This window comes from Anolis sagrei, chromosome X (genome assembly GCF_037176765.1).
Source record: "Anolis sagrei isolate rAnoSag1 chromosome X, rAnoSag1.mat, whole genome shotgun sequence".
In the NCBI taxonomy this organism is placed as follows: domain Eukaryota; kingdom Metazoa; phylum Chordata; class Lepidosauria; order Squamata; family Dactyloidae; genus Anolis; species Anolis sagrei.
This window is the reverse complement of record NC_090034.1, coordinates 16,998,104-17,014,057: the sequence shown is the minus strand read 5'-3', so window position 1 is coordinate 17,014,057 and position 15,954 is coordinate 16,998,104. Positions and strand designations below refer to the sequence as shown.

The window sequence follows — 15,954 nt, the reverse complement described above, 5'->3', positions numbered from 1 at the left end:
CCAAGGGTTGTAAATGATTCAACACAGCTTAATTCTTTATGCAGAACTACTACACCAAACTAAAGCATGCAGGGTTGCTGCCTTGAAATTGTATCTTCTCCTACACCAACCTTTTAATCAGTCAGATTCACTGAGACCCCTTGAAACAGTGCAGCAAAGACTTAAATACCCTGCTCACTTTTCAACTGCACAAAGATTCTTTTTAAAAAAATAATAATAATGAGAAATGACAGAACACGATCAAAGTGACCAGTTAACATCTTGCTCAGCACTTTTGAACAATGCTGTAATTGCTGCCTTTCAACGCCAGCTTCTTATGCATCCGCCAGCATGAAAAGGACACCCCCAGAATTGACTCTGAATACATTCATGCCTTGCAAAAGAATTTTATTCCATCTCCTCCGATCCATTTGCAAAGAAAGAGAACAAGTCCGCCGTGGTGAGGCAGAAAAACAATTTGCAGCCATCTGCATAATGTTTGCAGCTTTTGTCTAGCGCAGTGGTATGTCTTGGGGAAAATGGTTATTGAGGACCACAGGTTTGGTTTTTTTTGTTTTGTTTTTTTTAAAATAAATGTTTGCAAATTGATAGAAAGGAAGCTGCCCATAAAAAAATCTTCCCAGGGGAAGCCTCTTTCAGATTTTTCACTGCTAATGATACAGAATAATGTGGTCCATGATCCCAAGCAGTCCTTGACATCTAAAGCAGGAACACGGGGTGCTTCAGATGTCAATGAACTCCTCTTACCATGATCTGTCACCAATGTCTGAGATGGACCTGGCTGATGCGTGTTTGAGTCAGATATATTTATTTATTTATTTATTTATTTATTTATTTAAAAGTTTTGTATACCGACCTTCTCACCTCTCTTGAGGGACTCAGACCGGTTTCCAACCATAAAATCACATACAGTCAATAAAACATCATAATTCATATTACAATAAAACATTAAAACAGCAATTACATTCAATAACTACAATGGTCAGTCGTCCTACTAAAAGCGTTGTTCATCATCCTCCATCCATATCTCAGGGTGTTGGCTCACTCATCGAATGCCTGTCTCCATAACCACATCTTCACCTGTTTCCTGAATGTCAGGATAGAAGGAGCAGTTCTGATCTCCAGTGGGAGAGAATTCCAGAGTTGCGGGGCCACCACCGAGAAGGCCCTGTCCCTCGTCCCCACCAGACGCACTTGCGAGGCCGGTAGGACCGAGAGCAGGCCTCTCCAGATGATCTTAATAATCTTGATGGTTCATAGGGGAGAATACGTTCGGAGAGATAAACAGGGCCGGAGTCGTTTAGGGCTTTATAGGTTAACACCAGCACTTTGAATTGTGCTCGGAAGCTAATTGGCAGCCAGTGGAGCTGGTGTAACAGCGGAGTAGTGTGCTCCCTGTACCCAGCACCCGTTAGTAGTCTGGCTGCCGAGCGTTGGACTAGCTGCAGCTTCCGGGCAGTCTTCAGAGGCAACCCCACGTAAAGAGCGTTGCAGTAATCTAAACAGGATGTAACCAAGGCGTGGACCACCGTGGCCAAGTCAGACTTCCCAAGGTACGGGCGCAGCTGGCACACAGGTTTTAATTGTGCAAAAACTCCCCTGACCACCGCCGAGACCTGGGGTTCCAGGCTCAGCGATGAATCTAGGAGAACTCCCAAACTGCGAACCTGCACCTTCAGGGGGACTGTAACCCCGTCCAGCACAGGCTGTAACCCTATACCCTGTTCAGCCTTATGACTGACCAGGAGTACCTCTGTCTTGTCTGGATTTAGTTTCAATCTGTTGTCCCTCATCCAGTCCGTTACAGCAGCCAAGCACCGGTTCAGGACTTGGACAGCCTCCTTAGTAGCAGGTGGAAAAGAGTGACAGAGTTGGACATCATCTGCGTACAAATGACACCGTACCCCGAAACTCCGGATGATCTCTCCCAACGGCTTCATGTATATGTTAAACAACATAGGGGACAGTACTGAACCTTGCGGGACTCCACAGTGCAATATATTTGGAGGGCTACAGGTTTCAAAGTTCTGCATTAACCAGATGGTTGAACTCATACCTAGATTTCCCACCCCTACGTTTTCTGGAGATTTTGACAGGTCATAGCAGCTAGTCATGCTGAAGGAATGTAGATGATAAGTAATATCAATATAGAGGCTATTGTGGCACGACGGGTTAAACCGCTGAGCTGCTGAACTTGCTAACCAGAATGTTGGCAGTTTGAATCCGTGGGATGGGGTGAGCTCCTGCTGTGAGACCCAGCTTCTGCCAACCTAGAAGTTTGAAAACATACAATTGTGAGTAGATCAACAGGTATCACCTCCGCAGGAAAGCAAATGGCACTCCAGGCAGTCATAATCACCAAATGACCTGGGAGAGGTCTATGATCAATACAGACTCTTTGGCTTAGAAATGGAGATGATCACCACCCCCAGAACTGGAGATGAGCACTATAAAGATAGATATCTGGGCAAACAATAGCTGGACAGGGGAAAAACAAATCCCACCAACTGTCCCTCCAATATAAAGAATTCACTGGCACCTATATAACGTTTGAGGGGATGACTCTCTAATTAACTTTCGCTGCCACCATAAACTGCAATTGCACAGGAACACCCTAGCTGTTTAAAATATTAAAAATGCTTTTTAAGATCACCAAGCACTTTATCTTCTTATGTGTTTCTTTAAAGGAAAACAAGTTGAGGTTGAATGGAAAGAACTATAGCCACAAAGGCACACTGGACTCAGGCTTCTTGAGTTTAAAAATAATCAAGGAAAGTTTATTGATAGAATTACAGAAGAAAGTAAATGCTGTTTAATAAGCTTGGCTGTTACAGAGAAAATCTGGCTTGTGTCTTGAAAGCGTAACTGTTACATGTACTGATTCTTTCTTTGTTACAGATACAGAGATTTTCTTCTTTAAAACAAAAAACAAGTACACTTGACAGGAACTGAATCTCTGTCAAGATACAACTGTAGCTTAGCTACCCTCAACTGTGGCCTAGCTAACTACACTCCAGCTATCTCTCCCTGATAGCTGTACCAGTTTGCTACAGCTTCTATTCGCTGGCAAACCTAAGGCAAACTGCCTTCTCTAAACTAATCTCAAAACACGAATTCCTAAACTGCCTTCCTACTCTAATCGCTAACAACAACAGACTCCCTGAAAAAACCCTCTTTTTTCCCTCCAAACCATGCTAAACCCCGCCCCCTTTTTAAAACCAATCCTGGCTGTTCTAATGCTAACTCAGGCCTAGGACACTCCCCCTCTCTAAAATGGTGTTTTTTCCCTGAACTAAAATGGCTCCTGCTGCCCTCTGCCAGGCCTTCTAAAGCTGCAACTGACTGGCCTGCTTCTCCTAGGCCCTGCCATCCAGGCTGGCAAGGTAAGGGATCTTTACAAGCACCACCCCTCAAGAGCCAGAAGGGGAAGCCTTTACCTTATCTGCATTGCGAGGCATTGAATGTTTGCTTTGTGTCGTGTATGATGAAATCTACCCTGAGTCCCCTCAGGGAGATAGGGTGAAATACAAATAAAGTATTATTATATTGGGTTGTAGGTTTTTCGAGCTATATGGCCATGTTCTAGAGGCACTCCCTCCTGACGTTTTGCCTGCACCTATGGCTAGCATCCTCAGAGGTTTCTTGCCATAGATGCAACTGAAATGTCAGGAGAGAATGCCTCTAGAACATGGCCATATACCCTGAAAAAACCTATAACAACCCAGTGATTCCAGCCATGAAAGCCTTCGACAATATATTATTATATTATATTATTATTATATCATGGTACTAGAAACTCCAATATCTACTTCTGCTAGACCCTTCATCTTCTGCTAGGACAAATGATCCCCTTCTTTCCTTCCATCCTGGGTTCACCCTAAAAACCTGGTCTGGGTTGTTGGGAAACTGTCTAGAATAATTTCATTCACACCATAAAGAGTTCCAGGAGGTAAAGAATGGAAAAGAGGTCCCATTCTCATCTTGGACACCATTGAGGCATCATTTTAAGCTGCATCAGCAGGAATATAATAGATCAAGATAAGTTGTAGTGCCTCTCTATTCTGCTTTGGTGAGGCCTCACTTGAGATACTGTGCCCAACTCTAGGCACCAAGGTTCAAGGATAAGATTGACAAACTGGAATGTGTCTAGAGGAGGGCACCAAAAATTATCAGTGTTTCTGAAACAAGCCTTACTAGGAATGGAGTAAGGAGCTGGATATGTTTAGCAAAGAAAAGAGAAGACTGAGAAGCAACATGATAGTGATATTTAAATATGTGGAGCTTCTTTCTGTACTTCCAAAGATTAGAACACAAAGCAATTGATTTAGGCAGAACATCTTTTCTTGTCTGATTGCCTTGGACTATTCTTCTCTGGAGTTCTTTAAACGTTCAACAAAAATATGACTGCTTTTGTTGAATATAGCAGTAGGTTGGACTTGCTGAGTATTGTGCTCCTTCAATTTTAAATATTCTATGACTTTGTGCTAATAAAGCATTGATGTAGTCTGACCACAAAGACTACACCATAAGACTTTGACCAACATCTGAGCGAGGTCCTTCCCTCTATCACAGGGGTCAGGAACCTTCGGCCCTCCAGGTGTGGTGGACTTCAACTCCCACAATTCCTTGGGCCAAGGTAAGCCTTTGGGGCAAATGCCGAGCCTCAAGGAATTGTGGGAGTTGAAGTCCACCACACCTGGAGGGCCGAAGGTTCCCCATGCCTGCTCTATCATATCCCAACCATCCTAACAGTATGAGTACAGAAAATGGCCTTCTCAGTGGATGATCTTAGGTTTTGCAGATCCTTTCCTAGAGTAGAACCCTCCCTAGTAAGCTTCCAGTATCCAGTGAAAGTTTCTGTTTGCTCAACAAACCTTTGGGTTCTTTTCTACAGGCCTGAGCGAGAGTACATGGGATAGGGGCTCTTAATAATGTTCTATATTGTCCCACTCTCTCTGCCTAAGAGGAAAACAATGGCAGCAAGCCCCCTCTAAACAAATATTGTCAAGAAAATCCTATGATATATTTATCTTAGGAGTGTCGTAAGTTGGAAACAACTTGAAGGCACACATCAACAACAATTGTCTGTATGTCTTGACATTTGATGTTCTGTCGCTGCTGGGCTTGAAACGAAGAGCCTTTAAAAGAAGACGTGCACCTTTTGGCCCAACAGGAAGCCAGGGGGCCCAAAGAGAAATTTTGAAGGATTTTCACCATAAACAGGCTTTAGAAGGCTTGTGAAATAATAATTTTTTTATTGGTGAACAATCAACAGAAACTCCTTTTGTCTTCAAAGGGTTAAACAAATACTTTCAAACAACTTGTGGCTTCTAACTGATTCTTGGCTTTACTTTAAAGGAAAACCCCTTTCTAAATTTCTCCCAGGCTAACAATGAACTTAAACCTTATGGATGTGGATTCACTACCGGGCTGAACTGCGTCTCAACACCGAGCAAACCTATCAAAAGGCTTGTAATCACTTAGCTGGAATCCTTGATGCTTAAAGCTGTTATTCCCTCTGAAATTCTTCAGGGCTGTAAAGCTGTTTCCCTGGAACCTTCGAGAATCTTTAGATGACCTTAAGACTGGTTCTCCCCCGGGAGGTCTTAAGGGTCGAAGCCTTTTTACAGGAGGAAATCTGTACACATCCTGTACATTGACTTCCCTGTAGAAAACTAACTGAAATGGTTCCTCCCTCTTCCCAAAACCCAGAAAAAGGGGCGGAACCAAAGCTAAATGAAGATGGGCAGGGGGCTTGCCCTATGACTGCAAACTGTAACAGGAAGCCACCCTGCTGCAAAATCTCAAGCCTGAAATTGCAAACAAACCTTTAGTTCCAAGCAAATAAAATTGGAGCTCTTGGAACAGCTGTTCCAGAACATTTGATGTATAATGTTTCTAAAAAATGCTTTTTTAGTGTATTGTCGAAGGCTTTCATGGCTGGAATCACTGGGTGATGCAGGCAAAATGTCAGGAGAAAATGCCTCTAGAACATGGCCATATAGCCCAAAAAACCTACAACAACCCAATGCTTTTTTTATTTTATTGATAATTTGATGATGCTTTTGCTTTTGAATGCACCTATTGAGGGATATTTTTTGACTTCATTCAATGCAATTTTTACAAGTTGCAGTCCCAGGGCTGAGGAGGAGGAGGAGGAGGAGGAGGAGGAGAGGACAAGGTTGTTGTTCATTTGTTCAGTCACTTCTGACTCTTTGTGACCGCATGAACCAGCCCAAGCCAGTGTTCCCTGTCGGCCATCACCACCCCCAGCTCCTCCAACGTCAAGCCAGTCACTTCAAGGATGCCATCCATCCATCTTGCCCTTGGTTGGCCCCTCTTTCTTTTTCCTTCCATTTCCCCCAGCATAATTGTCTTCTCTAAGCTTTCTTGCCTTCTCATTATGTGGCCAAAATACTTCATCTTTGCCTCTAATAGAGGACAAGGAAGAGGAAGAAAAAAAGAAAGAGGAAAAAGAAAAGGAAAAAGAAAAAGAGGAAGAAGTGGAGGGTTTTTTCACACCACCAATCAAAGTTTAAGCAATTCACATTGGCATCTTCCACAATCCATATTAGTCTAATGCCTGATTAGGCCAACTAAAAGGGCATAAAAATGCATGGAAGCTTTTCAGAATCTCTTCAAACATGCCACACATGTTTTTGTTCTGCTTTTTTTTTGACCTAATAAAGGTATGATGGATTTTATTTTGGAGGGGGGGGGGTAGTTCCCATTGCTGTCATAGCTGAGAAAACTCTTATTTTCCCCTTTGCTTTTTAAAGGACTTTGGAGTTGCTGGGATGAATCAGCCCTCTGTCCGTGGTGCTGAAAGATCTGCCAGGGTTTTTCTTGCACCAAACAAGAAGCTCAGCCCCAACGTATGAAAAGAGTATCTCTTTTTAAGAATATGAAGTAGTGGGATGTGTGTGTGTGTGTGTTTTAAAACAAGTTAAACGGCTTCAGCATTTCTTTCAGGTGCCATGTGTGGGGGTCTTCTCCCTTACTTTTACAATAAATGGCACGGTAAGAAATGTAAACTAGGACAGCAAGAATGATGAAGTTGTGTGGAGAAGCTTCCCAAGGGATGAAGAGAAAGCCCCGTTTCTTGATATTTTTAACACTCAGCCAGGAGAGGAGCAGAAAATGTACTTGCTACGAATGGGCCTGAATTGGCAGGAAATCAATCAGCCCTTCTCACAGGGTCCTTCTTATTTCGACTTTCACTAAATAGAACCCAGAAAGTGCATAAGCGTTTCCCACTCCATTATCACAATCCTAGAATGAAATGTCTACACCCAAATGGGGAAAAATGATATACTGACTTTGTAAGGGTTTTTTAAGGAACTTTAGAGCCTGCTCCTGTCCAGCAGGGAAAAGGAGGGGAAAAGAGGTTAAAGCAGGTATAGGCAAACCCAGGCCCAGGGACTGGATGTGACCCCTTAGGCTCTTTTCTCACGCCCTCCTCTCTCTCATCATCCTATCCTTCCTTCCTTCTCTTTCCTTCCTCCTTCTCTCCCTTCCTTACCCCCCTCTTTCTCCTTCTATCCTTCCTTCCCTTATTTTATTTATTTATTTCGGGTACTTTTACCCCACCCTTCTCAACCCCCAAGGGGGGACTCAGGGTGGCTTACAAAAAAGGCACAATTCGATGCCTATACAAATTACACATAAGGTACAAAACCATAGTTAAAACAATTATCACAGTTAAAACAATCAAAACAATAAATATACAACACATCATATAAACTATTCACATGCTCAGCGTTCATCTTTCAGAGTTCCAAATTCCATTCCATTAGTCATTTCCTGGCCATTGTCAAAGTCATTTCTTTATCTGCCCAATTGTCCGAATGCCTGGTCCCAAATCCATGTTTTCAGTTTTTTCCTGAAGGAAAGGAGTGAGGTTGCAGATCTAATTTCCCCGGGGAGTGAATTCCACAGGTGGGGGCCACCACTGAGAAGGCCCTGCTCCTCATCCCCGCCAACCTCACTTGTGATAGAGGTGGGGTCGAGAGCAGGGCCTCCCCAGAGGATCTTAGACTCCGGGGTGGGACATAGAGGGAGATCCGTTCGGACAGATACACTGGGCCAGAGCCGTATAGGGTTTTGTAGGTCAAAACCAGCACTTTGAATTGTGCTCGGAACTGGATTGGCAGCCAGTGGAGCTGACACAGCAGGTATGCTCCCTGTATGACACTCCGGTGAGCAGTCTGGCTGCCTCCCGCTGGACTAGTTGAAGTTTCCGAACAGTCTTCAAAGGCAACCCCACATAGAGTGTGTTGCAGTAATCTAATCCTTTCCACCTTTTCATCCTTCCTTCCATCCCTCTTTCCTCCCTTCCATTCCCTTCCTCCCTTTTTTCCTTTTGTTTTTCCTTCCTCCTGGGAAATATTTAGCTGGGAAAAGAGAAGGTAGAGAGGGAACATGAGAACCATGTGTCAAAATTTAAAAGGGTGTCCCATTGAGGAGGAAGGAGGGGGAAAACCGACTTTCGGCTGCTCTAGAGACCAGGGCACAAGGGAGCAATGGTTTCAAATGGTTAAGATTCTTGTCATTGGTGAGGGTTCCCACCAGAGCTTTGTGACACTCAAGAAACATATGCTGTGCAAACTCATGTATTGGGCAGCTCTGGGATCCAAAATTATTGATTTTGATATAACTCATAGATAGGTTGAGGGTCAACGCCTTTTTGCCGACATCACCTTTCACAATTCTACATAGAAATCTACATAGAAAAGGATATTCTCCTCCTCCTCCTCCTCCTCCTCCTTCTTCTTATGAAAGTTATGGTACAGCACAGAAAGATACCATCCTACCCATTCTCTGAAAAGACACTTTAAAAGTTGTAGAGAGTCAAGTGGGTTGGTGCTTCTTTTAGGTTCTCCAGGGATGGATTAAGCTCTGGTCTTTCATCATTCAATTCAGAGAAGTGGGGTGGCTCCTTTCTTGATAAGAGTTAAATTTCAGTATTTTCATTGACTCATTGAGAAATCAACTCAAGCTTTTAGGGTCAATTTTTTAACTGAACTTTATAGACTTATATACAAGCATATGCAATATGTCATCGATCTTTGGATATTATTCTCTGGCCCAAAAGCCTTTTGTCTTTGAACAGGCCATAGTTCGATTGTGTACTTCATGAACCTGGACTTAGAAGAGTCAAGTGGGGAGTAGACTAATAAGGGATTAAAAAACCATCCAAAGGGTAGTTTGTTAATTTATGGTCCAGTCCTACTTCTAGTTCAACCCAGATAGATCAGCAGTCGGATTTTAAGACACAATTGAAGACTTGTCTCTTCTGGAAGGCCTACCTGGTCAATTTTAAGTTGTGAATTTTAATCTGCACTTTATCAATGGATTTTAACTTGTATTTTAACTCTGTGTATTTTGTTGTATGCCTTTTAATCATGTTTAATCTCTTGTTTAAAGATATTGTGTACCAGTACAGGAGGTATATCCTCAATAAAGGTAAAAGAAAAAGTTTTCCCTTGACATTAAGTCCAGTTGTGTCTGACTCTGAGGGTTGGTGCTCACCTCCATTTCTAAGCAGAAGAGCCAGCATTGTCCATAGACACTTCCAATGTCATGTGGCCAGCATGACTGCATGGAGTGCCATTACCTTCCCTCAGAAGCAGTACCTATTGATCTACTCACATTTGCATGGTTTTGAACTGCCAGGTTGGCAGAAGCTGGAGCTAACAGTGGGAGGCCACCCCGCTCCCCAGATTTGAATTGCCAACCTTTCGGTCAGCAAGTTCAGCAGCTCAGTGATTTAACCTGCTGTGTCACCAAGGGGCCATTTTGTATATTCTCAATAGCCTCATCCACATTTCCATCCATTCAAGACTTAAGAGAGGTAAAAGTTCTGGTAGTTGGTGACTTCTAACCTCATCATACTTGCAGTGGCAGCCAGCAGCAGTGCTCCTGTTTGTCATGAGGTGTGGGGAATCCAGTGACATACACGGCATCTCGCCTTGCATCGCCTTGCCCACCAGGAGCTCAATCACATGGGGGAAGAGTGGAGCGCACATAGTGCATGAAGCTTCCCCTCAAAGAATGGGCAACACAGGAAGCCTTTTGTGTTGCCTGTGTGGCAGCAACACACCAGTTCTGCCCTTCTCACTCACAGAGCTGGCACGACATCATGTGAACGGAGCCAGCTGACTCTGTGGGTGACCGGGGCTAGACTACCCTTTGCCACCAAATCTAGCCCCATATGATGAGGTGCTAAGTCATTGAGACTCTCAGTCCAAAATTTTGAAGGTGCTCTTCAAGAACCAGACATCTGTGTTCAATATAGATATGGCAATTTGGGATAATCTTTTAAAGTCTGCACTAAAATCCCAGGAAGATTCCTTATCCCACTGACATGGATGCTCCCAACTATGATGGGTAGGAGAACAATGATGGGTAAGGGTAGGAGATGAAAACACAGATCTTTCCTTCCCCATAATTGTCTGGCACAGAGACTGAGAGCCAGCATGACATAGTAGTTTGGACCACAACTCTGAAAGCCAGGGTTCGATTCCCCATTCAATCATAGAAACACCCTGGCTGAGTCACACACTCTCATCCCCAGAAAACCCCATGATGGATTTGTATTAGGGTTGACCTAAGCCAGAAATGTTTTCAGACACCCAACAGCAGCTGAATACACACCATAAGAAACATAAGAAACTATAGGTAGGAATATAATCCAAGGGGGAGAATATTCTCAGAGGAAACTTGTTATATCCCTGGTTGGAAATCTGGACTGTGTGACTGCACACCACTCTGCTGGTCAGTGGCAATCTCCAAATCATGCACATAGTATGGCATTTTCTTTTACAACCAGTCCAATAAAATCCTTTCATAGAAATCATTATGATCTATTAACAGATCCTTCTACAGCGTAGCCACTGATTGCATGGACTTCTGAGACCATTAAAATGGTTTAAGGGTTATTATTTCTTTCATATAATAAGAATAATAAGAATGGACAACCCATTAAATGGATTCTGTTCCATTATTTCCAGAGGGCTCTGGGACAGCCTTTTGCCAGTGTGGCTTAGAAGTTTGATCATTAGGAATCTGGGATAGTAGGGTTCAAATCCCCTTGTAGCCATAGAAACCTCACTAGGTAGCAAGTTACACTCCTTCAGCCTCAATAAAAAAAAGACAATGACAAAGTCCCTGTCTTTGAAGTCACCACAAGAGGTTCATCTTAGGGTTTCCATGAGTTAGAAACCATTTGAAGTCACACACAGCAACAACACAATGGTTGGGATTGGCCCACAGAATTAATCCCAACTACTCTTTAAAAGGAAAATTGTCCCTTTCTGGGAAATGTCCAGACCTGAGAGAAGGTAAGAGAAGATGGAACTCAGGATGTCAGAATCTCTCTATCTCAGTTCCACTGATTTTCTCCAAAGCTTCCCAGTCCTGATTTGCATCAGGCTGTGAGATATTACACTTTTGTCCTTCCCTGGATGTCACCCATATTTTTAATACTTTCCTCTTCATTTCTCTGTGCAAGTAATTTGATTTACATGTCTTTTTTCCCCAAGGGACAAAAACAAAGATGGTTATCTGCAGCTGATAGAGTGTTGACTCAATCCCACCATGCATAATGGGTAAACCAGTAGAGATATGATGTCTCTTCTGGTTTTGGTTTTGAATCTTATGGTTGCAGGGATTTTCTTTGGTTTTATTTGAAGAGTTTGAAGAGGAAGTAAATTCTTACCAAATATTTCAGCCATTGAGTTGCATATTTTCACATAATTGTTGGGTTTTTGGAAAGGATTCTGTTGGCCTTGGATACAAATTAGGATCCTCATTTGTCACCCCTATAATATACATCTTCACATTTCCTTAGTGATGCATATTTCACCCACTTGCACTTGAGCATTAGCACCTGTTTTCTGCACACTCTCCGGGATGCCCTCTAAGCTTCACAAGTATATATGTACACATTGAATGAGAAGTTGTGCATTTTCTTCAAAGCAACACTCACTGACATCCATATGTATTTGCATTTCCAAGTAGAACAACTGAATTGGTGGAAGCAAATATTCTGTTCTAGGATTATGGAAGATCCTGTCTGCTTTTAGAACTTCCCAAACCACAGTCCTTTATCTGCATTAGCAAGAAGAGCTATTCAGTTACATGACATGGTGCAGCTTCTACCCTGCACAAGAGTTTTCCAAAGCATTCAAACAGTGCACAAAAGCACCCAAAAGAAAGTAATACTAGCATTAAAGGATGCCTCAGTTCCTGCCTGTTACTTGCTGTCACTATAAACCAATGGCAATGTGTTAAATACTAATTGCATGTTGTCAACCAGGCATTCAGAGAAAGAACCTGCCAGTAGGATGAATGAAGCGAAACTTGCCTCTCTTTCAGTCCCTCCCAGTCTTTCAAATTGTTTTGTCAGTAAATCCTCCTAAAGCAGCCGTCATTCATTGATTCCCTATTGGGCGAGAAGGCAGAGCTTGATTTTTTTAAATAAGCATCAATGGGATTTAAGGGTGCTGTTAGAGAGAACACATTTCAAAATGAGACAACACCAAACTTAGGCAGTGAGCAAAGTTAAGTAACTTGAATGCCCTCCTTGGAGAAATCACCCATTCTCAGGTGGAAAAAGTGGCAGAGCCAGGCAGAAGTTCCTCACAGAGATGAAAGGACTCACAGTGCCATCCATCTGCTTTTTCCTCCTCCTTCTTTCTAAACAGCCTTTCAGCTATATCCCCACAACCAGTGAAAGCATATAGTATGAATTATTAAAATAACAACAATGTTCCAACCATGCCAAGAAGCCCAGATGATCCAAACCAGAGAAAGAAGCTCAAAATAGTTCAAGTGGATTCCAATAACAGTGGGTGTTTCCTTTGGAAAACCATCCAGAAAATGTTGCAGAGTCCCCGCTTTGGAGTTGCCACCTGCCACAAAAACTCATCTGCCTCTATCACTGAGATTCTCTTACTTATCCATACCTAAGGCCTAGACCGATGAACCATTGGCTGTCCCATACAAATGGGGATTTCTTTCCTAGGAAAGGAAGTGTACAGAAAACTTATCTCGGTAGAGCAAGTGGTCCTTTACAACACGCTTCCTAGGTGGTCTGACTTGGCATCGTTTGAATCCTCACAAACAGTGCTGAGCAAAGAAGGAATGGCATAATCCCCTGGCAACAGCCCACAAGGGAGGACAGGGTCCCCCCTGCCCCAACTGGGTGAAACTAATCAACTTTGCAATCTGTATATATATGCAATGATTCACGTCCCAAACCCACTCCGAACAGACACACCACTCAAGCAAAGATCTTTACTCACAGTTTGGCCTTCTCCCTCTGTCTGGGACGCAGACCCTTCTCTCTCGGCTCCAAACATCCTCTCCTGCTTGCCTTCTTGTCCTCCCTCTCCGCCTTCCTCTGCTCCTTCCTTCCCACTGTGTCCTCCTTCATTCCCCAGCTTCAGTCTCTTCCCCTCGGGTTGGGGATCGTCCCCTTCTTCTCGCCTCATCTTGCCATCTCGAGCAGCTCTCTGCTTCGCTGCATCCTCCAGGCAGCTGGAAGGCACAGACATGCCTGGCTTCCCAGCAATGGGCTCCTGGGCCCCCAACTTGGATCTAGGGCTGTGGGGCCAGCCAAGCTGCCTCCTTTTTGGAGGGGAGAGCTCCCTGGTTCTCCCTCTCTCTCTCCCCAGCTCCAATAGGCTCGGTCTTCTTTGACAAAATTTTTAGCTGGTGTTTCAGTGCCTTTGCAAAGCTTGGCGCTGTCACTTCCATTTCTTTAGCTCCCTCTGCTGCTGGCCAGAGCTACTCCATCGGTAGCTATTGAAGCACATGGCCGGGCAGGAAACTTTCGCCTCTGTCCCAAAGAGTCCTGATAACCTTCTCCATATTGGCCCATGGCTCTTGCTGCAAAATTTTCACAGCAAACTACATAATTTGTTTTGCTTTTAGAATCTGACTTTCCTTAATTGTCATTGATCGGGATCAACTCCATTACTCTGCCACTTATGCTTGGGAGCTGTAGAGAGAATATAGTTTTTTATTACTAGCTGTATAATAATAATTATTATTATTATTATTATTATTATTTCTTATTAATTTTACTGACACAAAACACGGTATGTCATAGTAAATGAGATATATGTGCAGGATTTTGTATCACAAAATCACAAATCAGACACTTCCCAAGTGTCTAGGACTGTGTGATGTATTTTCAAATGGTGAACACAGATCCAAGTAAGGTGGCCTTTTGCAGTTGACAGATCATGATTTTGTCAATGTTTATGGTTTCCAAATGCTGGCTGAGATATTTTGGCACAGCACCCAGTGTGCCAATGACCACTGAGGCAACCTGTACTGCTTTATGCCAGAGTGTTTGCAGTTCGATTTTGTGATCCTAATAACGGCTGAGTTTTTCTTGTGGTTTTTCTTCAATGAGATTGTCACCCAGTATGGCAACATCAATAATCCAAACTTTTTTTCTTTTCCACAATTGTGATGTCTGGTGTATCGTGTTCCAAAACTTTGTCAATCTGGATTTGAAAGTCCCACAGTATTTTTGCGTGTTCATTTTCCACTATCTTTGCAGGTTTATGATCCCACCAATTCTTTACTGCTGGTAGATGGTACTTGTGACATAAGTTCCAGTGAATCCTTTGGGCTACAGACTTATGCCTTTGTTTGTAGTCCATCTGTGTGATTTTCTCGCAACAGCTGAGGATATGATCCATGGATCCATCCTCAGCTGTTGCAAGAAAATTATTATTATTATTATTATTATTATTATTATTATTAGTTTATGTACCCGGCATTGCCCAGGTTTGCATTTCATAATGGTAAGTAAAGGTAAAGGTTTCCCGTGACATTAAGTCCAGTCATGTCCAACCCGGGGGGGGGGGGGGCTCATCTCCATTTCTAAGCCAAAGAGCTGGCATTGTCCATAGACACCTCCAAGGTCATGTGGCCAGCATGACTGCATGGCGCGCAGTCATTGGTTGGAAGCATGCATCTTTCAGGATGTGGATAGACTACAACTCCCATCATCTCCTACCATGGCCACTAAGCACACTAATATTTAAGGTGGTCATGAAGGGCCAAGTATTTTCAGATTCATATTTGGTGGCATTCACGTGGGTGTGGGTGGACTATGACTCCCATCATCCTTTGTCAATTCCCCCCAAACCACATCTGTATTTTAAACTGGTCATGACAGCTCTACATGCCAAGTTTCGTCTAGATCTATCAGTGGGATTCACAAGGCTTTCTGGGTGTGGGTAGCCTAGAACTTCCATCATCACTGGGATTGACAGAGCTGTGCCATTACACCCAGATGTTATAAAAATAAAACTAAGATGTGCTGCTATGTCTGAGCGAACTGCGAGTGTCTTTCTTTAGAATACCTGGGAGTCACTCTGGACCATGCTCTGACCTACAAGAAGCACTGCCTGAACATCAAGCAAAAAGTGGGCGATAGAAACAATATCATACGAAAGTTGACTGGCACAACCTGGGGATCACAACCAGACACAGTGAAGACATCTGCCCTTGCGCTATGCTACTCTGCTGCTAAGTATGCATGCCCAGTGTGGAACACATCTCACCACACTAAAACAGTGGATGTGGCTCTTAATGAGACATGTCACATTATCACAGGGTGTCTGCGCCCTACACCACTGGAGAAATTACACTGCTTAGCCAGCATTGCACCACCTGACATCCGCCAGGAAGTAGCAGCCAATAGTTTGGGTACCAACCAGCATGTCAATGACTTAAATCGAGAAATCGTTTTCTTAGATCTACAGAGACACTCGCTGGAACACCTCAGCAAGCGAGAGTCCAAAAGTGGCAGGCTCAAACCCAGCACCTCAATCTGTGGGTGATACCAGATGAGAGTCTCCCTCCTGGGCACACAGAAGACTAGGCGACTTGGAAGGAGCTGAACAGACTGCACTCTGGCACCACAAGATG

The 15,954-nt window shown here is 43.4% G+C and overlaps 1 protein-coding gene across 9 annotated transcripts in view; it reads right to left on the bottom strand.

The window, feature by feature from the left end:
- RBFOX1 (RNA binding fox-1 homolog 1) overlaps positions 1 to 13,716 on the bottom strand; it is a 1,606,230-nt gene extending 1,592,514 nt beyond the window's left edge. For 3 of the 9 annotated variants that reach the window (XM_067473367.1, XM_067473368.1, XM_067473366.1), the window contains exon 1: positions 13,308 to 13,710. In XM_067473367.1, coding sequence (XP_067329468.1) covers positions 13,308 to 13,559 — 252 coding nt within the window. In that variant the 5' untranslated portion in view covers positions 13,560 to 13,710. Of the gene's footprint in view, positions 1 to 13,307 lie in introns of all 9 variants that reach the window. The other 6 variants (XM_067473372.1, XM_067473373.1, XM_067473365.1 and 3 more) reach the window with 6 other exon arrangements.
- Between the last annotated feature and the right edge of the window lie 2,238 nt (positions 13,717 to 15,954).